The 12,684-nt window shown below is 51.4% G+C and overlaps 1 protein-coding gene across 1 annotated transcript; it reads left to right on the top strand.

Annotated features, from left to right (window-relative positions):
- FAM43A (family with sequence similarity 43 member A) lies at positions 1-4,181 on the top strand. The gene has a single exon (XM_030860339.2). The coding sequence runs from the start codon at positions 937-939 to the stop codon at positions 2,224-2,226; it is 1,290 nt and encodes a 429-aa protein (XP_030716199.1). The 5' UTR covers positions 1-936; the 3' UTR covers positions 2,227-4,181.
- The last annotated feature ends 8,503 nt before the right edge of the window (positions 4,182-12,684 follow it).

Genomic DNA, 12,684 nt, shown 5'->3' with positions numbered 1-12,684 from the left:
TATATTTACCCGAGATCTTCCTCCCAGACGGCAATGATATGAGGCTGGCGAGGCAGCTACGGCTCGCGACACCGGAGGGGGCGCGCTGCAAAGGCGGGCAGCCGAGCCAGGGGATCCCGGGAGCGCAGTCGGACACCCTCCGGAGAGAAGAAATGAGGTAGCGACCATCCCCGGAGCCGACCATGCGCACGCCCCGCCCTCGGAGGCCGGCGCTGCCCTGGCGGAGCCAGCCCGGACAGTGAGCCGGCGAAGCCAGAGTCCCCGGCGTCCTGCGGGAGAGAAAATGCAGTGAGCCACGGCGGGACTGCTGCGCTGGGCCCGCCGCGGCCAGCTGGACCCACCATCTGAGCGCACTCGGGGCAAGCAGCTGATTCTGGGACCCGCTCAATCGAGGGGCTCTCTGCCTACAGCACCCCTTGGGGGTGGGGAGCACCGACCCCTGGGCACACTCGCGGTTGAGTTTCCGCGGTTTCTGGACCTAGCCCTGCGGATTGTGTGTGTGTGCGAGGGGGCCCCTTTTCACCTTCGCCGAGGAGTTCCTGCGTATTCTCGCACCATCCCGGCTGCTTTTGCTGCACGCACGCATCCCTTTTTTCTAAAGACATTTTCTGCTCCACTCTCGTGCTTTCTCTCATTTTGCTTGCCCAAGACTCTTTGCCCTGGTCCTGCCCAGGCTGGGGTAAATCTGTGTGCTCCTACCCACTCCCTCTCCTTGCAGTTAAATCCTCTTTAAAAAATTCTACCCCTACCTCTTTCGGCGGGGTTCTCGAACATCTCCCCCGCCCCCACTCCCTCCGACTGGGCCACTCCCAGCAGAGTTTTATTTTTCGGTCTTGCCCCGGCCGAGTCCGGCCGGGGCGGGTGGCTCAGCCGGGCTCTCAATCGGCGCTCCGCCGCCGCCGCCGCCGCCCAGCTGCGCTGGGGCGCTCTCCGGAGATGCTGCCGTGGAAGAAGCACAAGTTTGAGCTGCTGGCCGAGGCGCCGCCACGGCAGGCGTCCAAACCCAAGGGCTACGCGGTGAGCCTGCACTACTCGGCGCTCACCTCTCTGGCACGGGCGTGCCCCGAAGGCGCGCTCAGCCGGGTGGGCAGCATGTTCCGCTCCAAGCGCAAGAAGCTGCACATCACCAGCGAGGACCCAACTTACACCGTGCTCTACTTGGGCAATGCCACCACCATCCAGGCGCGCGGCGACGGCTGCACCGACCTAGCGGTGGGCAAGATCTGGAGCAAGAGCGAGGCGGGCCGTCAGGGCACCAAGATGAAGCTGACTGTGAGTGCGCAGGGTATCCGCATGGTGCACGCCGAGGAGCGTGCGCTGCGCCGCCCGGGCCACCTCTACTTGCTGCACCGCGTTACCTACTGCGTGGCGGACGCGCGACTGCCCAAGGTCTTCGCCTGGGTTTACCGGCACGAGCTCAAACACAAGGCGGTAATGCTGCGCTGCCACGCGGTGCTGGTGTCCAAGCCCGAGAAGGCGCAGGCCATGGCCCTGCTGCTCTACCAGACGTCAGCCAACGCTCTGGCGGAATTTAAACGGCTCAAGCGGCGGGACGACGCGCGTCACCAACAGCAGGAGCTGGTGGGCGCGCACACCATCCCGCTGGTGCCCCTGCGCAAGCTGCTCCTGCACGGACCCTGCTGCTACAAGCCGCCGGTGGAGCGCAGCCGCAGCGCGCCCAAGCTCGGCTCCATCACCGAGGATCTGCTCGGCGAACAGCAGGAGCAGGAGCTGCAGGAGGAAGAGAGAGGGGTGCACACGGAGGGCTGCCCGGAGGAGGAGGAGGAGGGGGATGAGGAGGAGGACCGAGCCGGGGAGGGCGACCCGGCAGAGCAAGAGGCCGAGGCGCAGCGGGCGCTGGTGGTGGCCATGCACTTCGAATGCGGGGACTTGCTGGACACGCTGGAGAGTGGCCGCGAAGAGGTGCTGGGGGGCGGCGGGGTCTCGCCGGGCCCTGAGGCTGGGTCGCCCTCTCTGCTGCTGGGCAGCACCTCCGACATGAAGGCCGAGCTGTCCCAGCTTATTAATGATCTGGGAGAGCTCAGCTTCGGCAACGACGTGCGGAGCCTGCAGGCCGACTTGCGGGTGACGCGCCTGCTGTCGGGTGAGAGCACGGGTAGCGAGAGCTCCATCGAAGGAGGGGGCACGGAAGCTACCACTACCACCGCCGGGGACCAGTCGGACCCCGCCGACTGCGCCAGACCAGACGAGCCCCACTCGGGCTGAGCTCCCAGCAATGTCCTGTGCGCGCCCCTGTTGCCGCATCGTGACACCCCACCCCCGTCTCTCCACCACTTGCTTACCTTCCCGACCCCCCCCCAAGAAAGGGGAAAGGGGACACTTGAGGCCCAGACCCTCCCCCACCCCCATACGTTTGGCTCTGTTTGAAGCAGGGCTCAGATTGCACGTGGAGATATGGGGGAGGGAAACCCTACAAGGAAGGGGAGAGAGGCAGCCCTCTGGGGTCTGGGGAGGGGAAGGGCAGCTGGTGTTAGCAAAGCCCCGCAGGCGTGAGGTGCCTGCTGGCCAGTTTCCTGTTTGTGGGCAGCTGGGGCCTGAGGAGGAGGGGTTAACTTCCTCCACCAGCCCCCAGCTGGGAGCGGCCTGGCGCTGTCACTGACATGTCATTAAAAAAAAAAAAAGATTTGCTCTCAACGTTTGAGGCTTTAGTGCCACCTCCTTGCCCCCAGTCTTTTTGGTGCGAGAGCTTGGGTTGTTTACCTCAGACTCAGACCCTTGAAATTCTGCCAAATTCCTCAAATAACTGGTGGGGAAGGGAGGGGGGGAGAAAGTAAGTTGCATTTTGTTTACAGTTAAAGACATCTAATATCTAAAAAAGGAGTTTTCCTTTAGAAACACACACACCTTGCTTCCGCTCAAAAGATCTCACTCCATGATACTGTGTAAAATATTTTTGCACTGTTGTGAAGTATTTTTGACATTTTTTTTTGTACATAACTGTTGTCAGAGTCCAATGTTTATATCTTTTGCTGTGCAAAAGGGACATGTAAAATGTTGTTCAGTTGTATATACAGAAATGTGTATAAAACATTTTGTTATTTTTAAAGAGTAGCACTGCTCTGGTTCTGTTTGCCCGCCAGTGGGGAGAGAATAAAGAGGAAAATTTAACAGAACAGGTGAGTGTCTAGACCTGCTTCAGAAAATGCTTGGCCGTGGGGCTGGGCGGCAGAGGGTGTGACCATGGCTGGGATGGAGTGGGAGGACAGTCATTGTCCTTTGCGGGGCTTGGAGGTAATTAGGGAAGGGGAACCCACTTTATGCGTAGCCTGGGGCCTTTCTGGTCCTCTGCAACTCTGTGTGCTGCAGCTAGGGCCGTGTTCTTCACTTATTATTAGTTGTGTGAGCGTAGGATTTTTCTGACTTCTTTGAGGCAGTTCTTGCAGATGCCGGTTGAGTTCTGTTCCTCATTGCCAGACCTGTGAGGTTATTTAGGGAGGGGTGACTTTCAAGGTCTTCTGAGGTTTTACCACCTTCTTCTGTGGTTCACCTTTTCCTTTCCAGACAGCTCAAGGAGCTTTAAAGGTGTGAATTAGAGAACTAAGGAAAGTCCCCACGATGCTCTCAGGAGTGGGAGCATCTCTGTTTTTCCTGGGAGGAAAGTCAAGGAGAGAGGAAAGTGGAGAGGTTCCAGTCATGGCTTGAATGAGTCATGGTGCACGTGGGGTGGGGTCGGGGCAGGGGCAGGTGGAAGAGCCTATTTCCTTTCCTTCTGCAACCCAGCATGACCCAGTGGGAGAATGGTTTGGAGGTCAAGGCGGAGAAGAACTGCTAGAGCTTGGTCTGTGTGTGTGTCTTAGCGTTTTCATGCTTTCCGTGTGTTTGTTTCTGTTGTAAACTCCAAACAGATGTCTCTAGTTTGGCTACACCCGATCAGCTGGAAGCTGTAATAAGATTCTGCCCAAACTGTGCATTCTGCAAACTATTTTTTCCCTTTGCCCCTATGGGCCCCTTTTCCTATGTTGCAGAAATTGATCGCTCTCCTGGCCTTCCCTCGTGTAGCGTCCTGAGGCCCTTGGTTTTGTTTTCATCATAAATGTGTTGGGAGCAGCTAGACCCAGTGATCCTAGGGAGTCTGGAATTCACTGGAGCCATAGAGGAAGGGGGGTGGTAGATTTTCTCCCTAATTAACAGGAGTGATTCAGGCATAAGATGATCTTTAGAAAAGCAAAGGGTGGGTGGGTGGGTGGGAAATTGAAAAATATTCAGAGTCACTTTCTGAGGGCATTAGAACAAGGCCTAGCTTATATTTCTCTTCTGTTATATTTTGGTTTGGTTGAGAGTCCCTATCCCTTTTGCTGAATACCTCAGCTACACATTATTGGATGATGTTTTCAAACCCTCAGGTAGAGAGAGGGCAGGAAGGTCAGCTGTGGGTCATCGCTAGTTTGCATGGTTAGATTTCACATTTCAGTAATTTCATATTTCAGGTTATTTCCATGCACTGCCAGTTTCTTTGCTGTTTGAAACTGATGAGAACATTAATCACCGTGAAGATCATTTGATGAATACTTGGGGGTGGGGCAGGGTCTTCATGTCTTCCTTCTTAATCCAATTGATGTGTCCAATGAGAATGCCAAGGTGGCTTTCATCTGTGACTGATGGGGGTATGGTGATTGGTCAGAAAGTTCAGACAAGTGACATTTACACCAACACCATCAATAAATATAAGGCAACTGTCTCTTTAAAGTCTGATTTTTCCTGTTATCTGATTTATAAATAGGGAAGGGGTGTTTAGGGGTTGAGGAAGGAGAAAGAAGAAAATAAGCAGACTGCAAAAGAACCGGCTCTCTCTTTCCCTCCCCCCACCGGCACCCTCCCTTTCCCTCTTTCCTCCCCTCTACTTTTTGGCTTTTATCCCCACTGCACCCCAGGGCTCTGGCTGATGTAATTCTAGAAGAGATGCGAAGGTGATACATGATTCACCTCTTCTTACATCTCAGTCTTCCAGGGATGACATCACTAGCGTAAGGAGAGATGTTTTAAATGAAAAAACAAAATAAAACCGGAAAACCGATTTACTCTTGACGCTCAGAAGGAAAAGCGTGGTGTGACAAAAGCACAGCGAAGTAGTGGAAATACACGTTCCAGAAAGCACCTGAGGTCTGGTTTATTCATCAAATTTAGCTTTTCCGTCTCGCAAGGTGAGGCTCACGTTTCTCCTTTACTACCCGATGGTACTTTAAATGCAGTGAGACTCTTGCCACAGTCTTCCCCAGCCTAAGTAATCCTCGGTGTCCAGCACTGCAGCCTTGACTGCACGAAACACGGAGTGACTTACGGCTGAAAGAGAGATGGTTGCAGGGGTGGCCGCGTGCGTCCACGGAGGAGGTGTTTCTCCACCTCTCTGGGCACAAACATCCCCTGTTTGTACAATTTTTGTGTGTGTTGAGGCAGAAGGAGAGAGGAGTAGGGCAGAGTAAAATAAACAATGGTATTACATAGCCTCTCAACTATTACAGTCAGTGGGTGTCAGACAACACCCACTCTACACACACACATGCTCCCCTCCTAAAGAAAACCTTCCCCCTCACTGCCCCGCAGTCAGCGGAAGAGTAGATTTTAAACAAATTAGAAAGGCTCTGTTATACTGAGAAAGCACAATGCCCTCCCAGGGACAGAGTTGCTTTTAATGGCTGGTAAAATGGCTGGTGAAGTCCACCCCTAGCACCACGCTGGAGATTAGAAAACCGCATGGGAGTCACCAAGAACCATGAGAAACGTAACAATTCTATTAGGAGCTCGTTGCCCTCATTTCTAAAGGGTTTAGTAATGTAATAAGAAGAACTCTTTCCTCTGTGTGGTATGCAACCGTAGCCTGAGCATCTGCTGGTAAGTGATGCGTGACAGAGCTAGCAATGTGCGTAGACTGTTGGTGCTAGGAGCCTCGCCTAACACGTGGGAAACTATTCAGGGCTCCAGGCGGGCAGGAGGCCCCTAGGGCCAGGGCGCTCTATACTCTTGCCACCAGGTTTTTCTGTACTTGGCCACATCTGTCTCTAGGTATTTTTTGTGATCCATTGGTTGTTTAGTAGCATATTGTTTAGCTTCCACATGTTTGTGTTTCTTTCAGTTTTTTTCTTATAGTTGATTTCTAGCCTCATAGTGTTGTAGTTGCAAAAGATGCTTGTTATGATTTCAGTTTTCTGAAATCTACTGAGGCTTGCTTTGTGACCCAGCATGTGATCTACCCTGGAGAATGTTCCATGTGCTCGGCCCCATCTGGATCTGGCTTTATGGTTAGCTGGGGCCTTTCCTGCTCCTGCTAGCTCATCCATGTTCACAATGTGCCTGGGCCCAGCCCCACTTCCGGCCCTCGCCCCCCCCCCCCCCCCCCGCCAGCTCTGGAGTGACCCAATCTGAACAGCCTTGACTAACCACCATTTTGGTGGTTTGAATGGCTAGGTGGCCCTGCAGCTTGACACTAATTCCTTCACCGCTCTAGGGCTGTTCAGTGGCACCAGCAAAGGCCCTTATTTCTAACTCCGAGGGAGAGCAGCCCTTCCAACCACCTCCTTTCCTGGTTCTCTTCTTCATCTATCTCCCACCCCACTTCCTCCTGTAACACATCGTTCCCCTTGGGCTTCTCCTATTACCCAGCTTCCCACCTGATCCTGGCTTCATTTTTCCTTCTTCCCACAAACCTAGTTCAGACTTTAATCGCATGGAAGAAAAGAAAGCCCAAACTTTAAAGGAAAAACAAACCAAGCACACAGTCATCCATCAGCACCAATCCTGCAACTCCAGGGCATGCTTTGGCCCTGCCCACCCCCCACTTAGCAATGAACAAATGAGGTACAGAGGGGTGATGTCCTGCCCAAAGTTATACAAGGAGACACCAAGACCTAGGGGTTCAAACTCCTAAACCCATGCTCTTTTCATATTCCTCCAGTTTTTATGGCTTATAACTAGATGTTTAGCTTTGGGATGGCAGAACCTGGCAGTTGAATTGTTCTTTGTTTCCCTCCTTTTTTTTTTTTTTTTTTTTTCCGGTACGTGGGCCTCTCACTGTTGTGGCCTCTCCTGTTGCGGAGCACAGGCTCCGGACGCGCAGGCTCAGTGGCCATGGCTCACGGGCCCAGCCGCTCCACCGCACGTGGGATCCTCCCAGACCGGGGCACGAACCCATGTCCCCTGCATCGGCAGGCGGACTCTCAAGCACTGCGCCACCAGGGAAGCCCTGTTTCCCCCTTTCTTATGTACCCCTACATTTTACACATGGTAGATGCTGGATGATAAACTTGTGTGCCATTCTTCAACGTGCCACTCCCACCAACAAGTGCACATGAGTGTCTACTAGCTGCATGATGCCACAGGTAGAGGGGCCAGGTGTCTGTCTTCCTGGCAAGGATGCTGCTGGTGGGTGGGGTGGCCACCCCCAGAGAAACTTGGTCTCCTCTTATTCCCACCCCTGAGGTCTGGTCTGGCAAGTTCTTGCCCTAGAAGAGCAGGTGTAGTTTGAGCGTGGGGGAGCTCTTTCCCTTGCACCATATTTATTAATCATCGGTATCCCTCCTGGTTGGCTGAGTTCTCCCAGGACAGGCATGTGACTTTAGGCATCTCTGATTCACCAAACTTAGCATAGAGCCCAACACCTAGTAGGTGCTCAGGAAATGCTAAGGAGGGAGTAAGTAAAGGGGGTGATTCCACTTCATGCTATGAGAATAGGGCTGACAAAGTTCAAGGTCATCACCCAGATGGAGGAGCCAAGGTTTTAAGGATATTATGTTTGGAAGGGAGGGAAGACTGGGATTCAATTGACTCCTCCACTCCACATCAGGTAGATTCAGTTCTCAAGATTTTCCTTGGAACTTCCCCGACCTTCTTAGGGAAGGGATGGTTCTGGTTTGGAGAAGGATGGTTTACTTGGAATTAGCTTTAATGGAATTGTAGTCACCAAAGTTATTGCCCATATCCCTCCCTGTAATTTGAGCCAAATGAAGGCTCACAAAATGTGGCATGGCAGAAGCCTGAAGGAAGAGCCTTGAATCCAGGCCTTGAAGTGATCCGGACTCTGTCTGCACTGACCCAGTCAAGTCACTTCCCCTCTCTACCCTTGGGATCCTCATAGGTAAAATGGATGGGTTGCATTAGATAATAGCAAAACTAGAGTTCTGAATCAAAGAAGGAGCAAAGGTTAAGGTCAAGTGTGTTTCTGCCTTCCTCCATCCCCTAGTGGATGAGAATAGAAGAAACCTCTGACTGTGGCTAGAAACTGTCTGGGGCTCTGGGGACATCTTTAGGACTCACTGTGGCCTGGACCCTCACCAGAGTCTAATTTGGAGGTGATATTCTCTTGGCCAAGCCAGAGCAGGAGTTGCCTGCTAGACATCCCTTTCACTACCTCAAAACCTGGAGGCCATGCTGTGTCCTAAAATGCAGACTGATACTGTATCTAAGGGCCAGGTTAGGAAACATAAAATAACTTGCCCTAAGATCACTCAGAAAGTTGGGGCTCGAAGTCAGGTCTCCTAACTCCAAGTCCTACCCTCTTTTTCTCTGTATTTTTTTGGTTGGGATAAGGTAGTTTGAAAGCAACCCAGCCACTCTCCAAGGAGACTTGGCAGAGCCCAGGCATCTGATCAAAGACCATAAGGGCACCTGGTAGCACGGTGTTTTGTTTTCCTAATAAGGGAGACCAGGACCCACCGGCAACAAGTCTGGGAGTAAGAGGGAGCAGGGGGCTTCCCTGGTGGGGCAGTGGTTGAGAGTCTGCCTGCCGATGCAGGGGACACGGGTTCGTGCCCCGGTCTGGGAAGATCCCACATGCCGCGGAGCGGCTGGGCCCGTGAGCCATGGCCGCTGAGCCTGCGCGTCCGGAGCCTGTGCTCCGCAACGGGAGAGGCCGCAACGGTGAGAGGCCCGCGTACTGCAAAAAAAAGAGGGAGTAGGCATCCCGGGGCATCTTCCCCACCCTCTTGCTCCTCCCTACTCCAGAACCCATCTCAATCCTGGATCCCTCTCCTAGGGGAATTTATTCTTTGCTGCCTGTCAGGGATTCTCCCTCCCCTCTGTTCCAGGATTGGCCAACAATGAATGGCTCAAGAGGTCACCAGCTCACTCCAAGATCATCTACTCTCCCTGAGAGCCTGAGAGCCAGACAGAACCTCAGCGCACTTCCAGACCAGTCCCTTCCTTTTCTAGATGAGGACACTAAGCTCAGAGAAGGGAAAGGACTCGTTCAGGTGTTGCAGGGAGCTTACAGTGGAGCAACGATTAGAACTCAGGCTTCTCATTTCTCCCCTCCCTGCCTTGGTGACATGTGCCAAGTGTGTGTGTGTGAAGCACAGGGCCTGCCTCCCTCCCTTCCCTAAGTGGTAATGTTCACACTTTTGCATCCTCAAGCTGTTGTTCCTAAAGCCTACAGTGCGTCCCAAACTCTTACCTAAGTGGTCTTTTCAGGGAACTGAATTTTAATAGGGTATTCTTGGATATTAAAAGCCTTTGAGATATAAAACCCCATAATAAGAGAATTTCAGGCGCCATGATGTAGGCGGCCAGAGTAGGCAGGAAAAAATGTTTTAGTGCAAGGAATACCTCTCCTAACATTACCGATGTTCTAGTGTCATAAGCCACGTTCCTAAAGGTCACACTCTTGCAGCTGAACTCATACACAGAGAAAGTGATGTTTCCAAGGTCTCGTGAGTTCAAGGAGGGAGGGTGGGTAGGGCCACTGGGTCCTACTATCAGTTCTGTGTGCCAGATCAGGGCTTGCAAATGATTCCCAGGCACCATCTAAAGATCTACAAAACCATCAGCAGTTCCTTGTCCACAGCTGCTGTCTGTCCTCCACCAAGGCTTCCTCTGCAGGTAAACCTGTCTTAGCCTTTGCAGGCTAACTCATCCTCTATGTCCTCAATTCCCAGGGAAAATGCTCACACTACCTGATTTCCAGTAGAGAAGCTCATCTCTTTAAAGGAGCACCATGAGATCAGGTGGTCCTGTTTGTGCCCACACCAAACCACACTACTTACCCGAAGGGGATGCGGAGCCACACCAAGGTGTGTGGGACCCTTCCTCTCATATCTGTAGCAGTTGTTGCTGATGGAGGAAGCTCACAGAGCCCATGGCTGGTCAGACCCTTTAGGAGGTGTTCACGTTGATGAAGTCCAAAGAGGTTTTAGTTACGTAATATCTCTGCCACTTCATTTCTTGGACCCAGGTCTTAGCAAATGTCCAATATTAACTGACAACTGAAATAACTGGGGGGCTGGGGTGGGGTGGGGGATGAGACTGTGGGTAGAGCCAAAAGAGAATTGGACTTGAAACCTGGTTCTAGCCTTGGTTTTCCCGTATATCAGCTCTTTGACCTTGGGCAAGTTTCTTTTTGTGAAATGGAGGTAGTAATAGCTAACCAAACGATCGCTCAGGTTGCTTTGAGGCTCAAAATCTAAACGTTGGATAAGTCAGTGCTCTCGGTAAAGAGCAGTCCAGGAAAGGAGTGGTGGCTGCTGGAATATTCAGATTGAAATAACACAGTCGGCTGAGTGAGCCTCAGTGGGGCTCCTCCACGGAGGGAATGTATAGCTGGGCAGGGACATTTTCCATGAAACATATTCCAGGGACCCAAGGAGGGAAAACAGGCAAACACAAGGAAGTAATCTATTAAGAATAGGAAACAGTAGGTGGGCGTTCAAATGGCATGCTTTATGTGGAAAGATTATGGGCCAATTTTCCATCTGAAGCTCTAGATAGCCACCTGAGCTATGCGGCTCCACCTCCAGCCCAATCTCTTCCGTCGGCTGCGGCGGGAGAGCAACTGCCTGTGTTCTCTGGCTAGAGTTTTATTTGTTCTCTGTAATTTGATGATCAGCCAGATCAGTATTTCTAGTGTGATTACTGTTCTACACTCAGACTGACAGACACACACACACACACGCACTACTTCCCGAAACTTTCCACAAATATTCACAATCATGATTTCATTTACTTCTCAAATGGATGTCCCTGAAATGGACACGGTTCCCTTAGAGTGATTCTTTAGACTATTTTCTAGAAATGTGGAAGTTCTGAGGTGTTCCTTGGAGACATGCTATGTAGGTAGAGTACACACAGGAATAATCAGGATCCTCTTGTTCTGATGGAACTGGTGCGTGTGTGTGTGTGCGTGCGCGCGTGCGCGCACATGTGCAGGTTCCTGTGGGTGTGCCTGGGACTGTGCTCTTGTGTGTGTGTGTGTGTGTGTGTGTGCGCGCGCGCGCACGCACATGTGCAGGTTCCTGTGGGTGTGCCTGGGACTGTGCGCTTGTGTGTGTGCGCGCGCACATGTGCAGGTTCCTGTGGGTGTGCCTGGGACTGTGCTCTAGGACGCAGCTGAGCTGTACTGTAAACTCAAGATGTTGTGCTTGGCATTAGTGTGAAATGATCAGTGAAAACTCACAGCGCAGTGAGAGAGCTATGCTGTTCCTCCGAGATTTCGGCCAAGAAAAACTTCAAATCACGTCACCCTTTCCTTTCCATTGTACTCTGAGTCTTCTTTTTGGCTTGTTTTTAATCGTAAAGGATCCTGAAACTAATAGAAATCACCAATTTCCTTGAGGAATGCTCTATATCGTGGGAGACCACGATCCAGAGGGGCCTCTGCTAGGATGACCACAGATCCTGGTTTGCTCAGGACAGTTCCCATTTATGCCTGATGTCCTCACATAATTATAGTAGAGCCACATTTCACTCTCAAAAGGGTCCTAGTTTGGATGATAAATTACATGTTTCCCTACCTATTACCTAGACAATTTTGACTTAATCTGTGCATGTCTTTATCCATGCATTCCAGTTCTCTTCTTCACTGGAGAAACATTTATAATGCACCTACTGTGTGCCAAGCACTGTGCTGGCTGTGGGGTGAGGTGGGTTAGTCTGAGGTGGGGGATGGGGTGCACCTAGGGAAACAAGAAGACATCCCTGCCCTAATGGAGCTTGTAATCCAGTGGAAGAGACCAAAACATGTAATACCTGTACAACCTAAAAAGAAGTATGGGCAGTCAGTGTGTAAAGTATTGAGGGAACACAGGACAAGCAGCCAACCCACTGCTACCCAGCCAAGTGAGGGAGGGATGACCATAGAGGGCTTCACAAAAGAGATAGTTATCCTTTTCAACCATCAAGATGGTCTTCTCAAAGACTCTGACTGAGTTAAAACTTTGCCTCATCTAGGTTCTGGGGGAAGTGTAATCCTCCAGAACATTTTTTTTTTTTTAAAGGGTGAGATTGGAGGATGCTTTTGAAAATTTCCTACCTGCAACCTCTCTCCAGCCCTGTACTTCTAAAGGCCATTTTAGAAGAATATTTGGGTTTTCTTCCTCATTGGTCCATTTCCTGATCCATGAACTTGGCAACCAGAAGGAATAGAATATGTTGGGTATAATTAAATAGGGTAAAGAATGTTAACTGCTTTAACAAATTCCATAATCTTACTGGATTAACATAAGGAGAGCTTATTTCTCACCTATGCAATATTCAGTGTGAATACTTGTGGTTGTCAAGCAGTCATTTAGGGACCCAGGTTCCTTCTACATTGTGGCTCCACCATCTTCTAGAGCAGGAGACATGGGCCAAGTTGGACTTGCTGGTTGTTTTTTGTATTTGAAGTTTAATTGGAACACAGTCATGCTTATCCATTCACACATTGTCTATGACTGCTTTGCACTATGGCAACAGACTTGAGTA

This window comes from Globicephala melas, chromosome 4, assembly GCF_963455315.2.
Source record: "Globicephala melas chromosome 4, mGloMel1.2, whole genome shotgun sequence".
Taxonomy (NCBI): Eukaryota; Metazoa; Chordata; class Mammalia; order Artiodactyla; family Delphinidae; genus Globicephala; species Globicephala melas.
The sequence above is the reverse complement of the archived record's forward strand: the minus strand, read 5'-3'. Positions and strand labels throughout refer to the sequence as shown.

Excerpts from the sequence above, each read along its gene's own strand:
- FAM43A (XM_030860339.2), top strand. The coding sequence starts at position 937 with ATGCTGCCGTGGAAGAAGCACAAGTTTGAGCTGCTGGCCGAGGCGCCG.